Consider the following 20,614-nt stretch of genomic DNA (forward strand, 5'->3'; position numbering starts at 1 on the left):
ATGGAGGATGGTCTGGGGTCTGTGCAGTGTGACTGTCAGGAGGATGGGTCTGTGCAGTGTGACTGGCAGGAGGATGGGTCTGTGCAGTGTGACTGGCAGGAGGATGGGTCTGTGCAGTATGACTGGCAGGAGGATGGGTCTGTGCAGTATGACTGGCAGGAGGATGGGTCTGTGCAGTGTGACTGGCAGGAGGATGGGTCTGGGGTTTCGTTCAGTGTGATTGTCAGAGGAATGGGTCTGGAGTCTGTGCAGTGTAATTGATGGAGGATGGTCTGGGGTCTGTGCAGTATAATTGACAGAGGAATAGGTGTGGGGCCTGTGCAGTGAGACTGACAGGAGGATGGGTCTGGGGTCTGTGCAGTGAGACTGACAGGAGGATGGGTCTGGGGTCTGTGCAGTGAGACTGACAGGAGGATGGGTCTGGGGTCTGTGCAGTGAGACTGACAGGAGGATGGGTCTGGGGTCTGTGCAGTGAGACTGACAGGAGGATGGGTCTGGGGTCTGTGCAGTGAGACTGACAGGAGGATGGGTCTGGGGTCTGTGAAGTGAGACTGACAGGAGGATGGGTCTGGGGTCTGTGAAGTGAGACTGACAGGAGGATGGGTCTGGGGTCTGTGCAGTGAGACTGACAGGAGGATGGGTCTGGGGTCTGTGCAGTGAGACTGACTAGCTCACTTACCTGTCACTCGGAATACCTTTCTCTGTCAAGCACATATATTCTACTTTCCCATCAGTGAAAGGGATTTCAGAGCTATGTGCTTTGTTGCTGTGTGCTGAGGAAGCAATAAAGAGCTGCCCCAATCGCCTCTCCACCTGAACTGCCACTGGGAGGCAGCATAGCTCTAGAATCCTTCCAGCTAATGGTATTTCATCCTACTGTAAATCTTTTTTTTTTTTTTTTTGTAAATAATTTTTATTGAGGTAGGAAATACAATAAATACAATGTCGGTAAAACTTTTATAAATAAGACATTAACTTTTACAGTGTTTACAGTATATTAATCATTTTGTGTTTTACTTTCAATTGTTTTGAATTATTTTTAGGTGTTTCCTGTAAGATGTTCGCCTCTATAACATAATTCTGCTTGATCTTCTGATTCATGTTTATTTTGCAGATTGTGTGACATATTCATACCCTAAACATTGGTACTGAATATTTAACCAAAATTTCTATCTATTAAACAAGCAGCACACTGAGCTGCGATGATGAACTGCAGTCTACATCCACAAAGCAGAGAGCCAATGCTGTGATAGATAGTTATTTTACAGCAATCGCATCTTACACAGCCTTGCAGTGCATTAACAATAGATAATCTTCCGAGTCTGAAAATCTGTCTTTGGAAAAAGAAAAAAAAGGAAGTGCGGGGAAGGTTTTGCAGAATGGCCCAGGCTTTGTGATGCTACATGATAGCGCTGGAAGATACAACAATTAGTTTGCAAGATTAGAAGAACATCTCTACATATTAATGATGTATTTGCACTGTGGCCTTGAATAGGAAAGTGGCATTAGCTTGCCTGTTTTACTAATGTCATTTTAAACAGCTTTTTCTAAATTGCTATGGATAATATTTTCCGCAGTGCTGAAAATCCAGAAATATATCAAATAGAAAGATAAACTGTGGCTTATTAACTCTTATCTGATGACTTGCATAATTTCTCTCTGCATCCCTGGTGGGTTGTCTTTTAATTAAGGATATAGATTGCAAGCTCTTTATGTCGGGAACCAGGGTCCTGCTCATAGGTGCTTCCTCCTTTGAAATTACCATAACCTCTGTATTCGCATATTCTGGTTAGACCTACTGTGTGTTTATACAAATCTGATGCAAAGGACAAAATGTAGCCTTTTAATTTTCTAAATGGCAATATAAAAATGACAGAATGTGATTGGTAGCTGTGGGCAACACCTCTCTATTTCCTTTTCACCAACTTTCCTGAGTGTCTCTGTGATCCCTGATATTTAATTTACGTTGTTAAATGTTCTTTACGTATCCCATCCATGGTTCTGCACAGTGGTCAAAAGGGAAATTTAGAAGTGACGATATGGAAAATGTAATGGGAATCTAAGTCAGTGTGATTTGATAGTTCGACAATGAAGCCAGTATGAGACGTGCCATTATGGCATACCACCATATACACCTCCTCTTACACCCCTGGTTCTGCATGAATGGGATTATATAGATCAGCATTCTTTGCAGGAAAGAAACTTTCAGAAGTCAACATAACACAAGAGGTGTTAAAGTTCTAGTTCTAAGTGGTACAAGGTGCTTTATTGGAGTAATTGAGATTAATTTAGAGGGGTTTTTAAATCTCCCTAACACTCTTTACTACCCTATTGTTCCTATTATTTTCCTTATTGTTTTTTAGTAAATTATGTGACAATGTTCAAAATACTTTTTTTTTTCTGTTGCAAATAAACAGAATGAATACTGCTGTTGTACCCTTCACTACTTAAAAACAATGCAGGTATTTTGAGGTGCTTCTTTTTTAGGTGCATTACACTTGATTTTGAGGTCTGAGAACCGCTTTGGACGTGCCTATGCTCAGCAATCAAGTCATGAAATCTCATCAGAAATGATGTACAGTTATCATGATTTGAGCCCTGTGTGTTTGAGCGATCCAACCACTAGACTCGTCCCTGTCTCAGAACCCCTTTATACATGTGGAGAAAGTGAGTGCAACTAGTGATTGGAGCCCCATTGCCACCTGCTGATTCTAGAAACCTCCCATGCTGCTAGGGGACAGGCTAATGTATATCCTGGTATCAAGACTCCTGACTGGTAAACAACAACCAACACTGCAAAAAAAAACCACACACAGAATAACTAAAAACAAAAACGAGACAAAAAAAGAACACTAAGTAAGGTTTTACATCTCCGTTGTTGTTTTGTAACTTTAAATAAGCAGAGAACAGGTCCTGATAGTGTGACTATTGAGTTGGCTTTGCTCAGAACAGGAGGCGACGGAGCTTGATCTCTGCTGCTTTCTCGCTACATCAATATTCCTAAAACACAGAAAACTGCAGGAAGATTATACCCCTATTGATTAGGCCAGTACAATGGCACAGCGATCTTTTATTTTCCATTAATTCACACGTTGTTATGAGAGAAGTAGAGAAGTATCTGCTGCTAACTAGTGAGCCGACAAATGTGATAATATAACTGGGGTCTTGTTGTGGTGCTGTTATTTGAAGGCTCACAGATCTCTATTTATAAATGCTGAATTTAATGTGGAAATGCTGAATTTAATAAAGAAAAAGAAAACACATGAAGGGGAACTGTACAATTTTGCTTTTCCTCAAAGGTTAAAAACACAGATGTAGACCACATCATGTAATTGCATCCCTACAATCATCATGTAGTCGCTTCATAGACTAAGTCAGTTTTTACTCTCTCAGCCCAAGGAATGTGGGGGCCTTGGACTCCCACTGATACAAAACTACAAACCGACTACCCAGCTTAGTCATGTCATCTCGTGACACATGAACCTGGGTCACAGGAATTGGGTGGACGTAGAAAATGCCCTCACCCCAGACATACCCTTGCATCATTTACCATCTCTCCCTAAGATCCATAGACCTGCCTCGGTCTACACATGCCCTGTTATCTCGTTCCCCTTATCAACCTGGGACTTGGCAAACCGCCGCCACAACCTAGCACCTTACCCTTCTCCCCTGACACCAATATGGGACCACCCAGTGTTCCCTCCAGGACTTTCAGACACAGTTACCCGTTGGTGGAAATCACACAAAGTCGATCGTTTTCTCCATATCATGGTGGATACAGCCCCTGTATCTTATGAAGATATAAGCGCTATATGTTACCCTCCTCAGCATAGTTTCAAAACCTTCAAATGTGCGGATTTATTTAATCCCAAACGCAAACTAAAAAACGATGGATTCTGCATTTATCAGATTGGCCACAGAGGGAATATCTCACTTATGTACTGTTCCATCAACCCCTTGCACCTCACGAGGAGACATGGGAACGCGACCTGGGGATCTCCTTAGACAGCGAGGAATGGTTAGTCATTCGCACCTGAACGGCCAAGGTCTCCATCAATTCTGGCATTCAAGAGAATTGCTATAAGATTTATGCTTGTTGGGTATATGGTCCTGGAATGACTTCACCGTATGTATCCTTTGGTGTCCGACTAATGTTGGAGACATTGTGGAGCTAAAGGTACTTTTTTCCACATTTGATGGGACCTTACCTTAGAGATCATTCACCAGACCACTGGAATGCGGATTCCTAGAGAACCATTACCACTCCTACTCAACCAACCATCAGCAAACCTACTGATCGCCTACTTGCGCAAATTTCTTAGGCCTCTAAACTGCTCATTGCTCGAGCTTGGAAACAGCCCACTCCCCCCTCGAGGACAGAACTAATCAACCGCATATGGTATATCTCCTCTATGAAGTATATAACTGCCCTTTTCAATAATACTGCACCCAAATATCAAGCGGTTTGGACACTTTGGTTCCACACTCAGCACTCTCCGATTCGAGGTACGACCTGTTAGAGTCACTATCGCCTCCCCTCCAACCCTCCCGTCCAAACACCCCTTCATATAAACCCCAAAATGTCTGTCCCACCTTGACTACTTCTCTTTCTAAGATTGATATGTTGGTCCGTTTTGCGGCCTGTCGATATGCTTGAAATAAAGGAATCACTTTATTGTACTTGATTGTAATATTTAGGAACTTAGTAATATGTCAATGGAATATTCCCTCTTTTTGTTTTGTACTTTTATACACTGTTTATGAGACGGTTTTGAAAAATTAAAAGTAATAACAAAAAAATACATAGATGTAGCAACGACTTCATAGAAAAGAAGATGTGTAACCTGCATGTTAAATCACGTGGGAATGTTGTGTTGTTCACATGTGGCAGATGTGCATGGGATGCGTTCACATGAATATTCTCCTGAGCTTCTGGAAAGTGAAGGTTTTCCCCAAATTGGAGCAAGCTTGCTACTCTACACTTTCATATATTAATCTTATTCTTGATTTGATGTGCACATTTCCAAACATAGACCAGGTTATTTCACATGTTGGAGGAGCTTGAGCAGGTGCGGGGGGCAAAGATCTTACTATCTTGTTGCAGAAGGGATATGTTTCCCAGATACTTCCTTAATCTCCCAAATGTCTGGGAGACTTCTAAATTACCAGATGATGATGATATGATTTGTATCGAAACGCGTCTTCAAGGCCCCACTGCAAGATAATGCGAATTGCGTTTTTGCACCTTGGAGAGTAGCCCTGATGACGCATTTTGCCTTGTCATGCCCCCTCTTCTTTAAATGCAGTAGCAATGCTGCCATAACTAACATTTCATTCTTTCTTTTCCTCTGCTTTATGCCCTCCGCGTTTCAGTCGCAGCCCCGGCTCTTATTAAGTAGTAATCAAGAGAAGCTCGGCAAGTTTAGAGCAGAGAAAGTAACCAATGTGATATAAGGCAGGAAGAACAGGGGGGCACATATATAAGGTTGGGGCCATCATTGCTTCACCCTCAAATAGTGAAGCCAATCTCATTTATGACTGCTTTAATCAGGACTGCCCAGCTAAACACAGGACTGTTTGGGGTATGCTACTAGCTTTATCGTCTGTTGCTAAAAGCAAAATGTGTCAGATGTGTGAAATTGAATGCAGTACAGCAATTGTTTACCTTTTATGTTTGCAGAGTCTTTATGTTGTCGCAGGCATTGTTAAATACAAGACTTCCAATAATGGACATCTCTTATAAATTATTACATTTGAACATTGAATTTGCAACAAGATTACCTCCAATGAGACAGTAGCATAAATCCTTGTCCTTAAATATATGACTTGCCAAGTCTGAGAGCTCTATGTTCACTACTAGCACCATTCGACCACCAGCTCTGGTTCTTCTAGACGTCCCCTACATAAAGGAGTCTGTGCCTGTATATTGGAGTCTCTAATAATAGGTTGGTGTGTTGTGTTATCAGATGGAACAAATCCCCTGACTGTATTATAGAACAATGTGTGAAAGGTTACTCACAGTACAACATCAATGTGTGCAAAATCCTCAGCGATTATTCAGAGCACGCCAAACTCAAATCGGTAACAAAATAAATAAACAAATGACTGTTCACACAGCAAAACTCCCAACAGGTTAGCCGATGATCTCCTGGTATTAATCTTATATACTTTGCCCTTTGCTAAGATGTGAAACATCACTGAATTTGTATCAAATAAATGATTGGGTTTGTATGGTATAATAATGTGTTTTTGTCATCCTGCTCTATGGGAACAACAAAGTGTGAAAGATCCAATTATGGCATGCTGCTGATCTTTGAGACGGCCATGAATCATTTTTATAGTGTTTTTATATGCTTTTAATTAGACTTTGCAGTGCAAGAGGCTTTGTGAGATGCATTGGTATGCAATGCGGCTTCTCCACCGTTCTTATGGGAAAAACATACAGAGTAAAGAATGCAATTGTAACCATAGAGAGATGCTCACTTCATTAAAGCTAATGGGGTTTGCTCATCTTAAAATGAAATATTAAGGCCTTTTATTGACCTGCTAACTATTATGCTTTTGTGCACAACCTCAAACATTTGGATGTCAGAAGTGCCCAGACTAATGCCCTTTATTAAAGGAATCTTCACTGTTAAAGTGTTGACTGTAGATAAAACAATTCGGTTTCCCTGACGACCACTATGATGATAAATATCTTTTTTCCGACTAGTTTAGTTTGGAGTAAAATACATTTATTAACTGCTTCCTTGTGCTTAAGCTGCTTGTCAGGAAACAGATGGACAATATCCTGGCGCACCCTCTGCAGCCAGGTGGAGTGAATGAACTCGCTGTTGTAGCAGTATTTGTTTTGTACGGTGACATACAGCAGTTCACGTAATTATTAGGCAAACAGATCTCTTCTGACAACTAAGGAATAGATAGGGCTCACATGAACGGACAATACTTATCTGATTGCAGTGTGTTGCTCTGAGGCCGTTTGAAATTGAGGAAAGTGGCACCGCTTGGATGCACCTCAAAATAGGGATATTTTTTTTTCTTTACATACGCCGCTAAATTATAAAAAAAAATAATAATGATGTAGTGTCTTTGAACATGGGTTGTAAAATAGAGCATTCGAGGAGGGCAGCAACACTTCTCATCTGGCACAAAGGATCTTCACAATGGGCAATAGCTGTCTGCTTTGGATAAAACAAAACAAATGTTTAGATCTCTGTTGCCGCCACAGACAGCAAAGTGGCTAGACACACAGGAGGCGATCAGGCACAGCGGGCAGGGGGGCACATGTTTTCACATGCTCATTGTAAACAACTTAGATCCACTAGTACCTGCTTAGTACGCAGGATGCTGTTTAAGAAGTACATATCATGTGTGTCTAACAGAACTGCCTGTAGGAGATGGAGAGCCTGGCTGTCTTATCTCGTCTGCTCTTGTCACTTAGATATGCAAATCAAGGCCTTGGTCTGATTTTGAATGACAAGAACACATCTCTGTGTCCTTTAGAGCTGAGTACCGGTTCAGCACTGTTTCTCAGCAATGACATTTAATAGAAGCAGTAAATCTAGAAACACGATGAATGCATTGGAACAAAAAAAAATAAAAATACGTAAACCGCTGATGTGTTTCCTTTAAAACGTTTTTCGAACTTCAGAAAAGTTTGTTCTGTGAATGAACATAGTCATCTGATGACATATTACAACTGCAGCCAGCGGGGGTTCTCTCCTCTCGGTCATCTCTCTAGCAGCATGAGTATGTAATCACATTTTCACTCAAAACTATTACTGAACGGAGTGTATTGCTACAAGCTATTTTATGGAGCACACATCGCCGCCTCTATCTGTAAGGTCTTGCATTAGTAAAATAGCTGCCATTCTCTTAGTATCTTCCTCTTCAATTTTTACCATTTGTGCAGTAAATAAAGAAAAACAAATATCTGTGTGTATGTATAGAGATCCACAATTGTTCCAAAAACTAGAACAGACCAGCACCAGTCATAAATTTTTTTAGACATTTAATGAAAAAGATGAAAATACATTACAATACCATGGCCTGACATTGTGGATTTATATTCTCTATATGGACTATGCACAGTGCTGAGCTATTTTTGACACCTTTCTAATATAACCATAATTAAGTTTTTCAGCAGTTTGTGCTACAGTAGCTCTTCTGTGGGATTGGACCAGACCGGTTAGCCTTCAGTCCACACAGGCATCAATGACCCTTGGCCCCCTATGACCCTCCTGCCTTGGACCACTTTTGGTAGGTACTAACCACTGCATACCGGAAGCTCCCCACAAGACCTGCCGTTTGGAGATGCTCGGACCCAGTCGTCTAGCCATCACAAACTGTCCATTGTTAAAGACGCTCAGATCCTTATGCTTGCCCATTTTCTCTGCTTCCAGCACACCAACTTCAAGGACTGGTTGTACACTTGCTGCCAAATATATCCCGCACCTTGACAAGAGCCATTGTAACGGGATAATCAATGTTATGCACTTCACTTGTCAGTGCTTTTAATGTTGTGGCTAATCGGTGTACCTCTCTCTCTCTCTCTCTATAGATAGATAGATATATTATATATAATACATATTTTGATATTCTGCAGTTTAGATATTTCAAATCTGTTTTTTGTCACTATATAACTAGGCTGGGAGTCCTGGCTACGTTTTAAACATTATACTCTCTCAGTGTCTGGATATTTTTCCCAGGTAATTTTATATTTTAGGATGATGGTGACAACTAATCACATACTTACCTACTTTCTTCAGCTCCCTTCCGGGAGCCAGCCAGTGGAGGGGGGCGTGAAGGGGCGGGGTGGCCGAAATCGCGTCATTTCGGCCCCGTCCCCTGTGACGTCATGACGCAAATTGCGTCATTTGACAGCGGGGGCGTGGCCACACACCGCGATTCACCGGGAATCGCGGCGTTTGGGATCTAATTCTGCCCACTTCACTAGGAAGTGGGGCACTTATCTGTGGAACCGGTAATATAAGCTCTGTCCAGAAGCCAAGCAAACAATATGCTAATCCATCCAAAACCTTTTTTTAGTTAGTCATCCTTACAAAAGAATTTCAAAAGCCAGAATCAGAATAATATAAACCCCTCTAGCATTCCATCCAACTATACCCACAGTTACATAAGATGTGCCAATCTCCCTAGAACCCACACCCCTCTCAGATGGCATCTTAAGAGTGGTGTCTAGATTGTGTTGTCTTCATCTAGTGAGCTCATCTAATATTCTTAAATATTGGTTCAGCCCACAAAATGGCTGGTCACGCCTCAGCGGTGCCACTTTGTCCTCAGGAATTCATAGGCTGCATTCACACACACGTGCCTGTTCCCCCCACAAAATGGCTGTCTCCACTGTGTTGTCAGTAGGTTCACTGTAACTAGAAAGTACATGCAGACAGACATACGTCAAAGTTATACCTCATCCTAAATGACTGGGGTGAAGACTGGTATCCAGAGACAATTATAACTGCGGTCTCTTCACCTGCACGACAATCTGAGAAAATCACCTTCTCCTCACTGCAGTTCACATATGACTCTGTGCAGACGTGATTGCTGATGGAGCTGTGATTTGTGCATGACTGAATGTGGCTTCATAAATGTTTCATTTAATTAGTCCTTGAGCTTTTGATGTGTTATTGTTGCTAATCGTGCACAGACACATCACACCTCTATAGCAGCACCGCAGGCATTTGTATTTTGTTAATGAGCATACAAAGATCTAAGGGCGACTCGGTCTATGGTGGGAAAGTGGGGGGAAAAGAGATTTTGAAAGATTTATTGGTTTTGCTCCAGGGCAAATGTGCAACATTTAGCTAGTTTATAAAATGCCCTATACAGGGTTTGCCACTCTTATATAATGTGTGACATCATTCACTCCATTCAATGATATGCTGATTATAATAAACCCTTTGGAACAGCATGAGTTTAAAGGATCATTTTGTAAAAAAGTGATTTCAATTTGAAGGTAAGATTTACGTGTCTGTCATATTGTAGATGGGATAGTATTAACACTTGTGGGTCTGATAATGTGTGCAGCCCTCTTCTCAGGGATAGTGTTTTGGATTTTGGTAGCATCCAATTTGAAATGAAGGCTCTCATTACATCATACTTGCCTAATGTCCAGGAATTTCGGGGAGATTACTGAATTTCGGGGAGTCCTCCCGGACCCTGGAAGGGGTAGTGTAAGTATGCACTACATGTCTGACCACAAATGTTGGGTATACTCTGTTTTGCCCAATTTTCTCTTTCTTTCAGAAAGACTTACCAATACTCCAGGCCATTCTTGTTAGGCTTGTGCATGAGTGACCCTGCTTGCTGGCTTACGTATTCAGAGTGAAACGGAAAGCTCTGATTTAGGCTTTACATTCCACTTGTTAAAAAAATAAATAATGTAAAATAAAATATTACAAAATAAATAAAAGAAAAATATTTTGCTATTATTAAATTAAAAGTATAAGGTGAAATCTGAAGACCTCCAGCTCAATGCTGGTGCAAAATTTAAGTCATTTTGTTGAGTAAAAATTTGTTGTGGCCCTTCATAGCAAGAAATGCCCCTTACACTGCACTGTCTCTACCCCTTTTATAACCTTTCCATAATCTGCAAAATGAAGTCTTATAATTGTGCATTGTTCATACTTTACAAGGACCGCTCTCCCACTACCCAACCCTCAGTCTGTGCAGACTTCTACAGCTTCATCCTGCTGTACTAACTTGTGTGCGTTCCGGCAGATCGAGGGGCCACCACCAGACTGAAGCTGGTTTTGCAATATGCTGTAGAGATTTCCGCTTTGTAGATAACTCTTACTGTGCATTGATGGGCGCCCTTTAATCCACCACTGTTTCTCTGGGATCAGGAAACACTAAATAGATAAGAAAGGTTCTGTTTCCTCAGAGTGCAAATAAAGGAGTTTGTCTATTGCTTCCATAAAAATTAAATAAAAAAAAATATTGAGAAAACATTGAGAACTTGTTTACAGAATCTAAATGTTAGAAAGGAAGTGATTAATCAGCTATCTAGGATAACATTTATTTAACTCATCCCTAGAGCTTAATTTAAAAATGTCAAATGTCTTTTTTGTTTTGCCAATTTTATAATTTTCTTTTTTTTTCACATTTTTTCTATTAAAGGGGAAAAAAAAACACTATCCGGAAACTGTAAAATGCCAGTGTTTTCAGGCCATTAGCTGTTGACGTTTGCCTTGGTTCATGTTTGTTGCAGGTCTCTTGTTTTGTTGGAAGTGATTCTGTTATTAGTTTCTACTGATCTCGTTTTGTTTTTCTGATCCAGCGCTGGGATACTGCAATGTTTTTAGGTTGAAAGTGGTGGAGTATTACTACTAAAGATAAGCTTAAAACTCTTCTTGCTCAAAGGCTCAAGGTGCCCAGATAGCTTTCTCAGATCATAATGTCTATATGCTATAACCCTCTATCTCCCCCCTCCCCCACGTCCCTTTTGTATAAAAACAAATACTAGGGAATTATTTGGCTCCAACTGACCCCATGGGTACATGTATGTAAATGTACAATATAAATGTATAATATCAATATGTGTGTGTGTTATGAGTAGGTCTTTAATACAAGATAACTTGTGGTTTAAGTTTAGTAGTCCTTTAACATACCAAACTGTAATTGTATAGCAAAAAGGACACAAAAATGTTTTATACAGTTCATATAAAAGGCAGACTATGTGATATGTTGTAACAGGGTATGAAGATTATAATCCTGAAATAATATCACAAAGATTTATAGGAAAATTATTTACTTGACTTCAAAAAATAATGTTGGCACAAAATTTTTTTTCCCTGTATATACACAACATGGGGGCACCAAATGGAATCTGCAGCTCTCCGGTGGAATAATGCCTCTTAGAATCTCTTCTGTAGGTAGATTGACAGGATATTTCTTTATCCACCAAGAGATGCAGGGGAATTTCTTACTCTGCGCTCCTTAAATAGCTTCTTCGGTCTGAACTGAAATAATAGATTTCTCCTCCGTAAGTCTCAGAAAACAATACTAATTTTGGACAGTATATGGCAGAAATACTTTTATAGAAGTATAAAGTATGAACAGTATATATTATACAGCACACATTTAAAATATATTTTGCTGCCTATCTGATGGTAGAACAAAAAACAATACATAGCCTGTATCAGTCTATTTTTATAAGTAGTTTTATATAAGTATCAATCTGATGGCACATTCCCTGTTTCTACAATTAACAAAGGTTCACACATAAAGTTACAAGATATTATCTTATACATGCAGTGACAATATATCATTGTATTCATACAATGTTTAAAAAGATGTTTATATATGTGGTCTTTAATGTTTCATTATAGCTAATTTATGATACATACATGAAAATCATGTGTTACAGATATCATCAGCTATTTATATAGCGCCACTAATACCGCAGCGCTGTACAGAGAACTCATTCACATCAGTCCCTGCCCCATTGGAGCTTACTGTCTAAATTCCCTAACACACACACAGATACCAAGAGAGACTAGGGTCAATTAAATAGCAGTCAATTAACCTACCAGTATGTTTCTGGATTGTGGGAGAAAACCGGAGCATCCGGAGGAAACCTACGCAAACGCGGGGAGAACATACAAACAACCACACAGATAAGGCCATGGTCAGGAATCAAACTACTTAGTGCTGTGAGACAGAAGTGCTAACCACTATGCCACCGTGCTGCCCTAAGTATAAGCTTAATGTCATTTATGTGTCATATATATATATATAATTAATCATGCCTTAATCATACATTACTATGAATCATTTGAACTTGCTCATTCCTAATACATGTGTTTTACAGGCATATCACTATGTACATAGAACTGCCTGTATGTCATTGTTTACTAATTGACACTCTTTTTTTTTTTTTCAGAACTCTTGAAGAAAACGTGTACAAGATTTCCCTGTCCCTTGCTGAGCGCTACCAAGTGCCCCTCTGGGAGGTTTACATGACGCACTTAGAGTACTTGTTTTGTGACAGCGGGTGCGTATTGCACTTTATGTTTTGTTTAGTATCAATGTACACATTTCTAGTAGTGTCAGTGTTGTTGCATCTTTCACCTCCACCAAGGTTTATTATATCTTTTATTCCAAGCACTGTCCTACAAAACTCTATCCGTGTCTTAAATGTATCATTTGTTCCTAGCATGTAAATGGTGTTGTTGGTTTTGTTTTGTTTTTAAAAATAAGAAAGTACAATAGAATTGCTTCTTAACCTATGGAACGAAAATCTGAAACCTTATTGAGCAAACTTGTCATCCAAACATTGGCAACGACATATTGAAGTTGTTTCTGACACGCTGGCTCGGACTGAACATTCCACCAGTAGTGTCCATATCTCAGCGGCCCTTGCCTAGAGTACAGGGTAAAAGAGAAAAACATTTTATTTTCTGAACAAGTCACAAAGCTCTTCTCCAAATACATATATTTATATGCAATGTTTTCTGGAGGCTCCATCACATTTTTCCACTCTGATACTTAGCGGATACTCATAACCTTGAGTGCGATGCAGGTCCAGGTATCTACATTCTTCCGCAGCTGTCTAGTGGCTTCTTATTTTTTTAATTTTTTTTTTAGACATTTTGAGTGTTGCTCTAGACACAACTCACTAGAAAAATCAAAACTGGCTTGTCACAGATATTATCCCAATTTATTAGGATAAAAATAATGATATAAACAAAACAATTATAGATAAAAGTTATGTATGTAAACCGAAGGCTTGTAAACCATGACAATAATTGAAATACAGTAAAATACTCGCATGGTAATAAGTTCATACTGAAGGTCTCTTGTAAATAGATACTTAAATCAGACAATACAAAACTGCTACCGCTTGAATCGCTGATAGATCCGAAGGCACCATGTCTACTCCTAATTTACATTGTAATCTGCACTGGGTGGTAAATATAAATTTCCCTTGCTGGAAGGAATCTTTAATCCTGTTTAGTTTAGGAGCGAATATGAAGTCCCATCCTGAACAGAAGGTTGTAGGGAGCAATATGAATCAATAGATCGCATGTACCAGTCAAGTTTCACACCACTTGTTAAACAATCCTGTTGAAAAACGAATCCTGGATTTGCAGATCACACAAGCCTCTACTCTTTCAACCACCGGAAATTGTCACTATTGGCAGATAAAAGGACCCACAAACTATCTGTCACCAGGGGATTTGGGTGTCACATGGAGTTTATTAAAAAAAAAAAAAAAAAAGTAATCATTTTGGGGGTTAAATCCACTCTTAAAGAGGTTATTGCGTAGAGGTGGTCCTCCAAATTTTTTCAATCTCAGTTGCTAGAAGCTGGCATGGCTTGCTGAGACTTGTAGTTCATCAACAGATATTGAGACACACGTTGCCCCAGTATGTTGTAAAAGGTAAATAAAGCTTATAATAAGAATAATAATATAAAAACACCACCAAGAAGAACGGTATTGGTATATTTGTGTGCTAAGTTTCTTTATCTCTGCATTCAAAGAAAGTACAAGTACCCCCGTCAGTAAGCCTGAAGGTAGTCGCGGCTTTCTCAGAAGGTCATGAAAGGGATTTCTGTTAATGTAGTCAGTGATTAGAAAAGAAGAGCAAAATGTTCCTTATTGGTTAGGCTGCAAAATTTGGCACACTTGTCCACAATTGTTCCCAGCCCTACCCCACCCACACAACACAGCAGAATTGGCCATCATCTAACCCGTGAAGTGTGAGTTTACCAATACAGAGCGGAATGGAACCCCGCGGATTGATAAGTGGAACGTGAAGATTCTTCCTCCATTAAACTCTATTCACACAAAACTTTGCCACAGTCAGGCTCATTCCTACACCCATCTTCAATGGGACTCAAAGGAGCAAATTGTAGAGTGTAAAGCAATAGTTGATAGGAGCGGTCACACAAGGGGGGGTATTCTGTTATCTCACAGGTGGTTATACCATAGGAGAGGAAAAAATGTTGGTGGACTAAAAATAAAACTAGTACGAAAACAGCACCATTTCAAGACAAAATTAAAATATACATTTTATTGATGGTCAATGGAAAGTTCAGTATAAAAGAACGTTGTTCCAAGCAAAAATAGCATTGCTATAATACTTATTTAAAAAGAATTAAGCTAAAAATGCTGCTATAACGTTTATTTTTCTAAAGTTGGCAATGCACCAGTTTGGTTTTTTTATTTTTTTGTTTTTGTTATTTTTTATTATTAGCGGGCAACACATAAAAAGCATATTAAAATAGGATGAATGGTTTCGTTGGGACTCGTTCCCACCATTGCGTTCTAACATTTTATTGCCACGATTATAATTTTAGAATGCGGCAGGACCTGTCTCTCATGCATTAGAGTGCACTACCAGGACATGCATGGGAAATATGTTAACAACACATCAGCTCTAAAATTCAGAACAATTCCACAGAAATAATGACATGTGGTGGTATGCATTTTGCACAGTTGTAGTTCAATAATCTCTATTGATTACCACTTTCATCATCATCACCATTTATGTATATAGTGCCACTAATTCCGCAGCACTGTACATAGAACTCACATCATTCCCTGCCCCATTGGAGCTTACAGTCTAAATTCCCTAACGCACACACACACAGACTAGGGTCAATTTGATAGCAGCCAATTAACCTACCAGTATGTTTTTGGACTGTGGGAGGAAACCGGAGCACCCGGAGGAAACCCACGCAAACACGGGGAGAACATACAAACTCCACACAGATAAGGCCATGGTCGGGCGGGATTTGAACTCATGACCCCAGTGCTGTAAGGCAGAAGTGCTAACCACTTAGCCACAGTGCTGCCCAAGTATTTTTTTAAGCATAACACCTGAACATATTGTATAGGTTAGGTTACCAGCTGCCTGTTTGCAGAGCATGCTGGGAGTTTCATTGTAAGAATGGTTAGATAGCTGCAAGTTTTCTCATGTGTCTATGTAGTTAATATGAGTGGTATTACATACTCTAGAAAGTTCCTGCATTTTCACAAGTTACACTTTCCTCTCCAGCATCCAGACAACAACAAAGCATTACTCTTTTTATTCTTCTTTTATGTTAGATTAATCTTTTTGGGCCCTCTGTAAATCATTCCCATCTAGCCTCATCTATCCTAGTTTTCCTTTCCATTTTCTAATGTCTCCTACTTCTTCATGTTTGTTTTCTGGCATATTCCACCCAGAGCTGTTATCTTGCGAATTTCATATTATGAGTCGGCTTCTTTTCTTTCTTGTACATAAATCGCACAGGCTGCTTGATCTCTCTTGTTCTGAAGAAGAAATTTAGTCATGACTGCAATAAATGTACTTGCCTTTATTCCTCATTTTTCCTCAAGCGTGGAGTATAGGATAATTACTGCCTAATGTTTGTATAGTGAATAATAAATATATATGTTAGTGCCTTCACCTAAACCCATGAACCCCGGTGCCTGTCCTGCTTCACTACAAAGTCCTACAATGTTACTAGTTTCCTGGCCAGAACCCATATATCCACACTTCAATCCATCCTAAATGCTGCTGCAAGACTGATCTTCCTCTCTCATCGCTCCACCTCTGCTGCACCACTTTGCAAATCCCTACACTGGCTCCCTGTATCCTCCGGAATTAAATTCAAATTACTCACCCTTACCTACAAAGCCCTCAACAACACCACCCCTGCATACATCTCAAATCTCATATCAAAAGACTCTCCCTCCCGCCCTCTTAGATCTACCTCTCACCTGCACCCTGTATCATGTCTGGTAACCACCTCTCACTCCTGCCTACAAGACTTCTCCCGTGCTGCTCCCCACTTATGGAATTCTCTACTACGCTTAATCAGACTTTCCCACAGCCTTCAAATCTTTAGACGCTCTTTGAAAACCCATCTCTTTTCCTCTAGAGGTGACATTATCCCCGATAACACAATTCACACTAATGCACCCTCACAGCTCCCAATCTCCACTCTGAGCCACACTCGCTCCTCTTGTTTCCTTAGAATGTAAGCTCCCTAATGTGCAGGGTACTACATACCCTTTGTTTTCATGTCAGCATTTATTTTGTCTACCTTGTATGTCCCTGTTTGATGTATGTACTATTTTCCATACTGTACGGTGCTGCAGAGCACTGTGGCGCCTTACAAATCTATGATAATAATAATGTACCCCATGGCTTGTCCTGCTTCAGTAGCAAGACCTACAATGTTACAGGTAAAAATAAATAAAAAAGCTTTCTTTGCTAATTGATTAATATTATATTAGGTGGACCCAGCATCAGGGATTCTCTTTGATACAATGATAACCTGCCCACGTGCTGCCTGGTTTAGTATAGAGGGCACTGGTTCCTCGATGCAGCTGGCTACTTCCATTCCTGGCCACACATCGCCATATTGCACCTAGTATTCAGCAATTGTCCTGATATTTCACTCTGTGACCCAAAGCAGCCACAGTGCCCCATAATGATTCTTTCAGAATTGATTGGGTTATTATTGGACATGTTGACAAATTTAGTTGTAAGTTGACCGCTATCTGCCTCTGCGTGTGGTCAAATGCCAGCTACACGAACAGAGCCCAGTGACACCAGAAGGGTTATTGAATTACAATATGAATTTTACAAAGTCCTCTCCCTTTCCAAAAATAATCACAATTGGGCAAATGTGCAGTGCGGGTGTTTATTGCTTGCTGTTGGTAAATCGTGCAGTAGACTACACCTGAGTGAGTTTGTCCGTCCATCCATCGTGTATTTATAGACATTTATAAACATACTGTGTGTCAGAGGAAGATGCATTACTCTACAATGAACTTTGTCTTGTGAGTTGTACGCTACAGGTTTAGTGATTGTGAATTGTATTAAAGGAGAGTATTGATCGTCAGTGTCACTCACGCATGCTGAGATAGCGGGAGAGCCTTGCATGCCTCTCATTTTCTCTGTAGATTTCTCAATGGTCATCCTCACGGAGTAATTTATGTGAAGTGTGAATGTAAGATGTCTTATTGCTGGCATGCTAGGCATAGTTTAATCAAGAAAAATTACCTGAACTCATCATTCATTATAGTAACTTTTAAAGATGGGCTCTCATGCATTCTCTGAAGAATTACTCTTAAATTAAAACGAATTGCTCATATACAATAGAAATGAATTCCTCATCATTACATATTTCAGGTCTCTTAATGGATCTGTTTTCTTTTATGGATGGAAAGCTATGCATGAGAGTTTGAAATGACATTTCCTACATCTGGGGACATAAAACATACTGCTTAATTCCAGATAATTTCCTGCATGGAGGATCCCCAGAGTTCTCTGCCTCTAGGTAGTCCGGATCACAGTGTGTGAATAACACCATCCTCGCACATTTCGATGAAAATAAGTGGTCTTGAACCACAAAATTCTTTGGGTACAGTCTGATCTACAGCCAGGGCCACCGAGAGTCACAGAGTGCACCCTGTATCTAACATCTGACTGACAAGCAGCATTTTGATCTTCAACATAATGGGGAATAAATTATTTGGGGATCTCATCAGTCTCCAAATGGCCTGGTCCGCTACAGCATTATCCTCTCTTCTGCACTGATGGCAGCCCTATGCCATACATTCAGGTGTTTCTTCCATGTAATACTCAAGAAAATGGAGTCTTGACCGGCTTTCATCCAGACAGTGTGAATTAGTTGACTGTGTTATCAACAATCTTCAACATCATCATTTATTTATATAGCGCCACTAATTCCGCAGAGCTGTACAGAGAACTCACTCACATCAGTCCCTGGCCCATTGGAGCTTACAGTCTAAATTCCCTAGTATAGACACACACACGGGTCAATTTAATAGCAGCCAATTAACCTACTAGTATGTTCTTGGAGTGTGGGAGGAAACTGAAGCACCCGTAGGAAACCCACGCAAACATGAGGAGACTATACAAACTGTACACATAAGACCATGCTCGAGAATGGAACTCATGACCCCAGTGCTGTGAGGCACAGAAGCCTCATGACCCCAGTGCTGCCCCAACAATTTAGGAAGGCACTAGAAGAAGCAGAATATGTAGATTGTGTTTAATTGAAAACCACTAAAAATATCAAGCAGATAGACTTTGCTGTATAAGTAGTCTATGTAGACAGTGATAAAGCATCCATTGAGCGCAATGGGCAGGACTCTCCCCCCACTGTCTGATAGTGGTAGGATCTCCCTCTCTCTTGCTCAGTGTATCCCTGGAACGGAAGTGATGTCACAGGTGTTGCTGCTAAATTCATTCCAAACTCTGCTCTCTCTCACGGACCACACCTGCCTACTGTGCTGACGTCTGCATGCCATCAGTAATACAGGGGGTGTCTTGCTTCATCAATAGATCTACATGTTTCTGTAAAAGCTGGCTGTGCAATTTGTTAGTATTTTACCAACCTGGTTCAGCATTAATATGTGTGCCCCCCATGATCAATGTCCAAGCTGGGACATTGGGCCTTATCCTAGAATATATAAGAAACCATCATCCGTTTTCTCACTTACTTTTATTGTCTAGCTTAATATTCCTTAACAATCAATATTTAAAATATATACACATTGAATTTATGGTGCTAACATGTACTGCTTTAGATGCACACACAGAGTACCTGTTGGTAAAGTCCCCAAGTCCAGTCCCAGAATCAGTTTTCTGGGGTTCCCTTATTGCTAGATATGCAATACATTCTGTTAGGGTCTGTGGCACACAGACAATTGGGGTCTCACCCGAAAAAGAAAACAGTTGAGCACCACTAGTTCCCTTATCCATGTAATGTGCTTCCATCTAGATACCAATCAGCTGCAGTGTCGGATGTCGTTTACAAATGATAAGAATATTAAATTAGAAATACTGATATCCCAGAATAATCCAGTCTGACAATGGAATTCTGTTTTCAGCAACTTATAATTAAGGAAAAACTGAATTCTTCTTTCTGCTGAAAAATATAAACTTTGCAGTTGAATTAGCTGCTGAGCTTTAAAAAAGGACAAGTTCATAGGTTTAAAAAGTGCTGTGTAAGTAATAATTTTGAGGCACATTTGTGTAATTGCCAGTGCCTTTAAGATCAAATTGTGTTTTTTTTCCAATAAGAGATTAGAAGTAAAACTGGCTGGCTGTAACTGTGTGTGACTGTGCTCAGCCGCCTGTAGCAGCACCAGGGACCATTAGTGTGTGGACTGATCTATGCACAAACTCACAAAAACTTCACAATAATCAATACTGCTAAAACCGTACAAGCAAATCAATTTTATTTCCTAAATATTTAATTAACACTATGCTCTCTTCCGAAGCTCAGTCTCCCATATCTCAGATGTCATGCAGATTTAGGATCCATGAGTCTACTGAATACTTACAGGAGAGTTGTATCGAAGAACAAGATTCTATTAGCAGTTTTTACTTTCTTTCTCCAGTCCACGGGTTTTTGTAGTTGTGACACATTCTGCAAAGTTCTACCCAAGCAGCTTAGAATGATGAACATGATAAAAGTACAGTGTGGAAAATAAACATAACTTAATAAGGCTTAAACACAATGGAAAGGCTAAAGTATGATAGCTAGGATTGGCTGTAAAAAAAAAGTTGGTATTTTTCTTGTATTCCAAAGAGAAAAGGGTCCAGTTCATATGTTTTAAGGA

General features: G+C 40.0%; 1 protein-coding gene across 2 annotated transcripts in view; it reads left to right on the top strand.

Annotated features, from left to right (window-relative positions):
• Positions 1-20,614, top strand: part of NBAS (NBAS subunit of NRZ tethering complex) — a 477,499-nt gene that overhangs the window by 301,916 nt on the left and 154,969 nt on the right. For both annotated transcript variants that reach the window (XM_075201412.1, XM_075201413.1), the window contains exon 42: positions 12,905-13,015. In XM_075201412.1, the coding sequence (XP_075057513.1) occupies positions 12,905-13,015 (111 nt within the window). The remainder of the gene's footprint in view (positions 1-12,904; positions 13,016-20,614) is intronic.

The sequence above is a fragment of the Mixophyes fleayi genome, chromosome 3 (assembly GCF_038048845.1).
Source record: "Mixophyes fleayi isolate aMixFle1 chromosome 3, aMixFle1.hap1, whole genome shotgun sequence".
NCBI lineage: Eukaryota > Metazoa > Chordata > Amphibia > Anura > Limnodynastidae > Mixophyes > Mixophyes fleayi.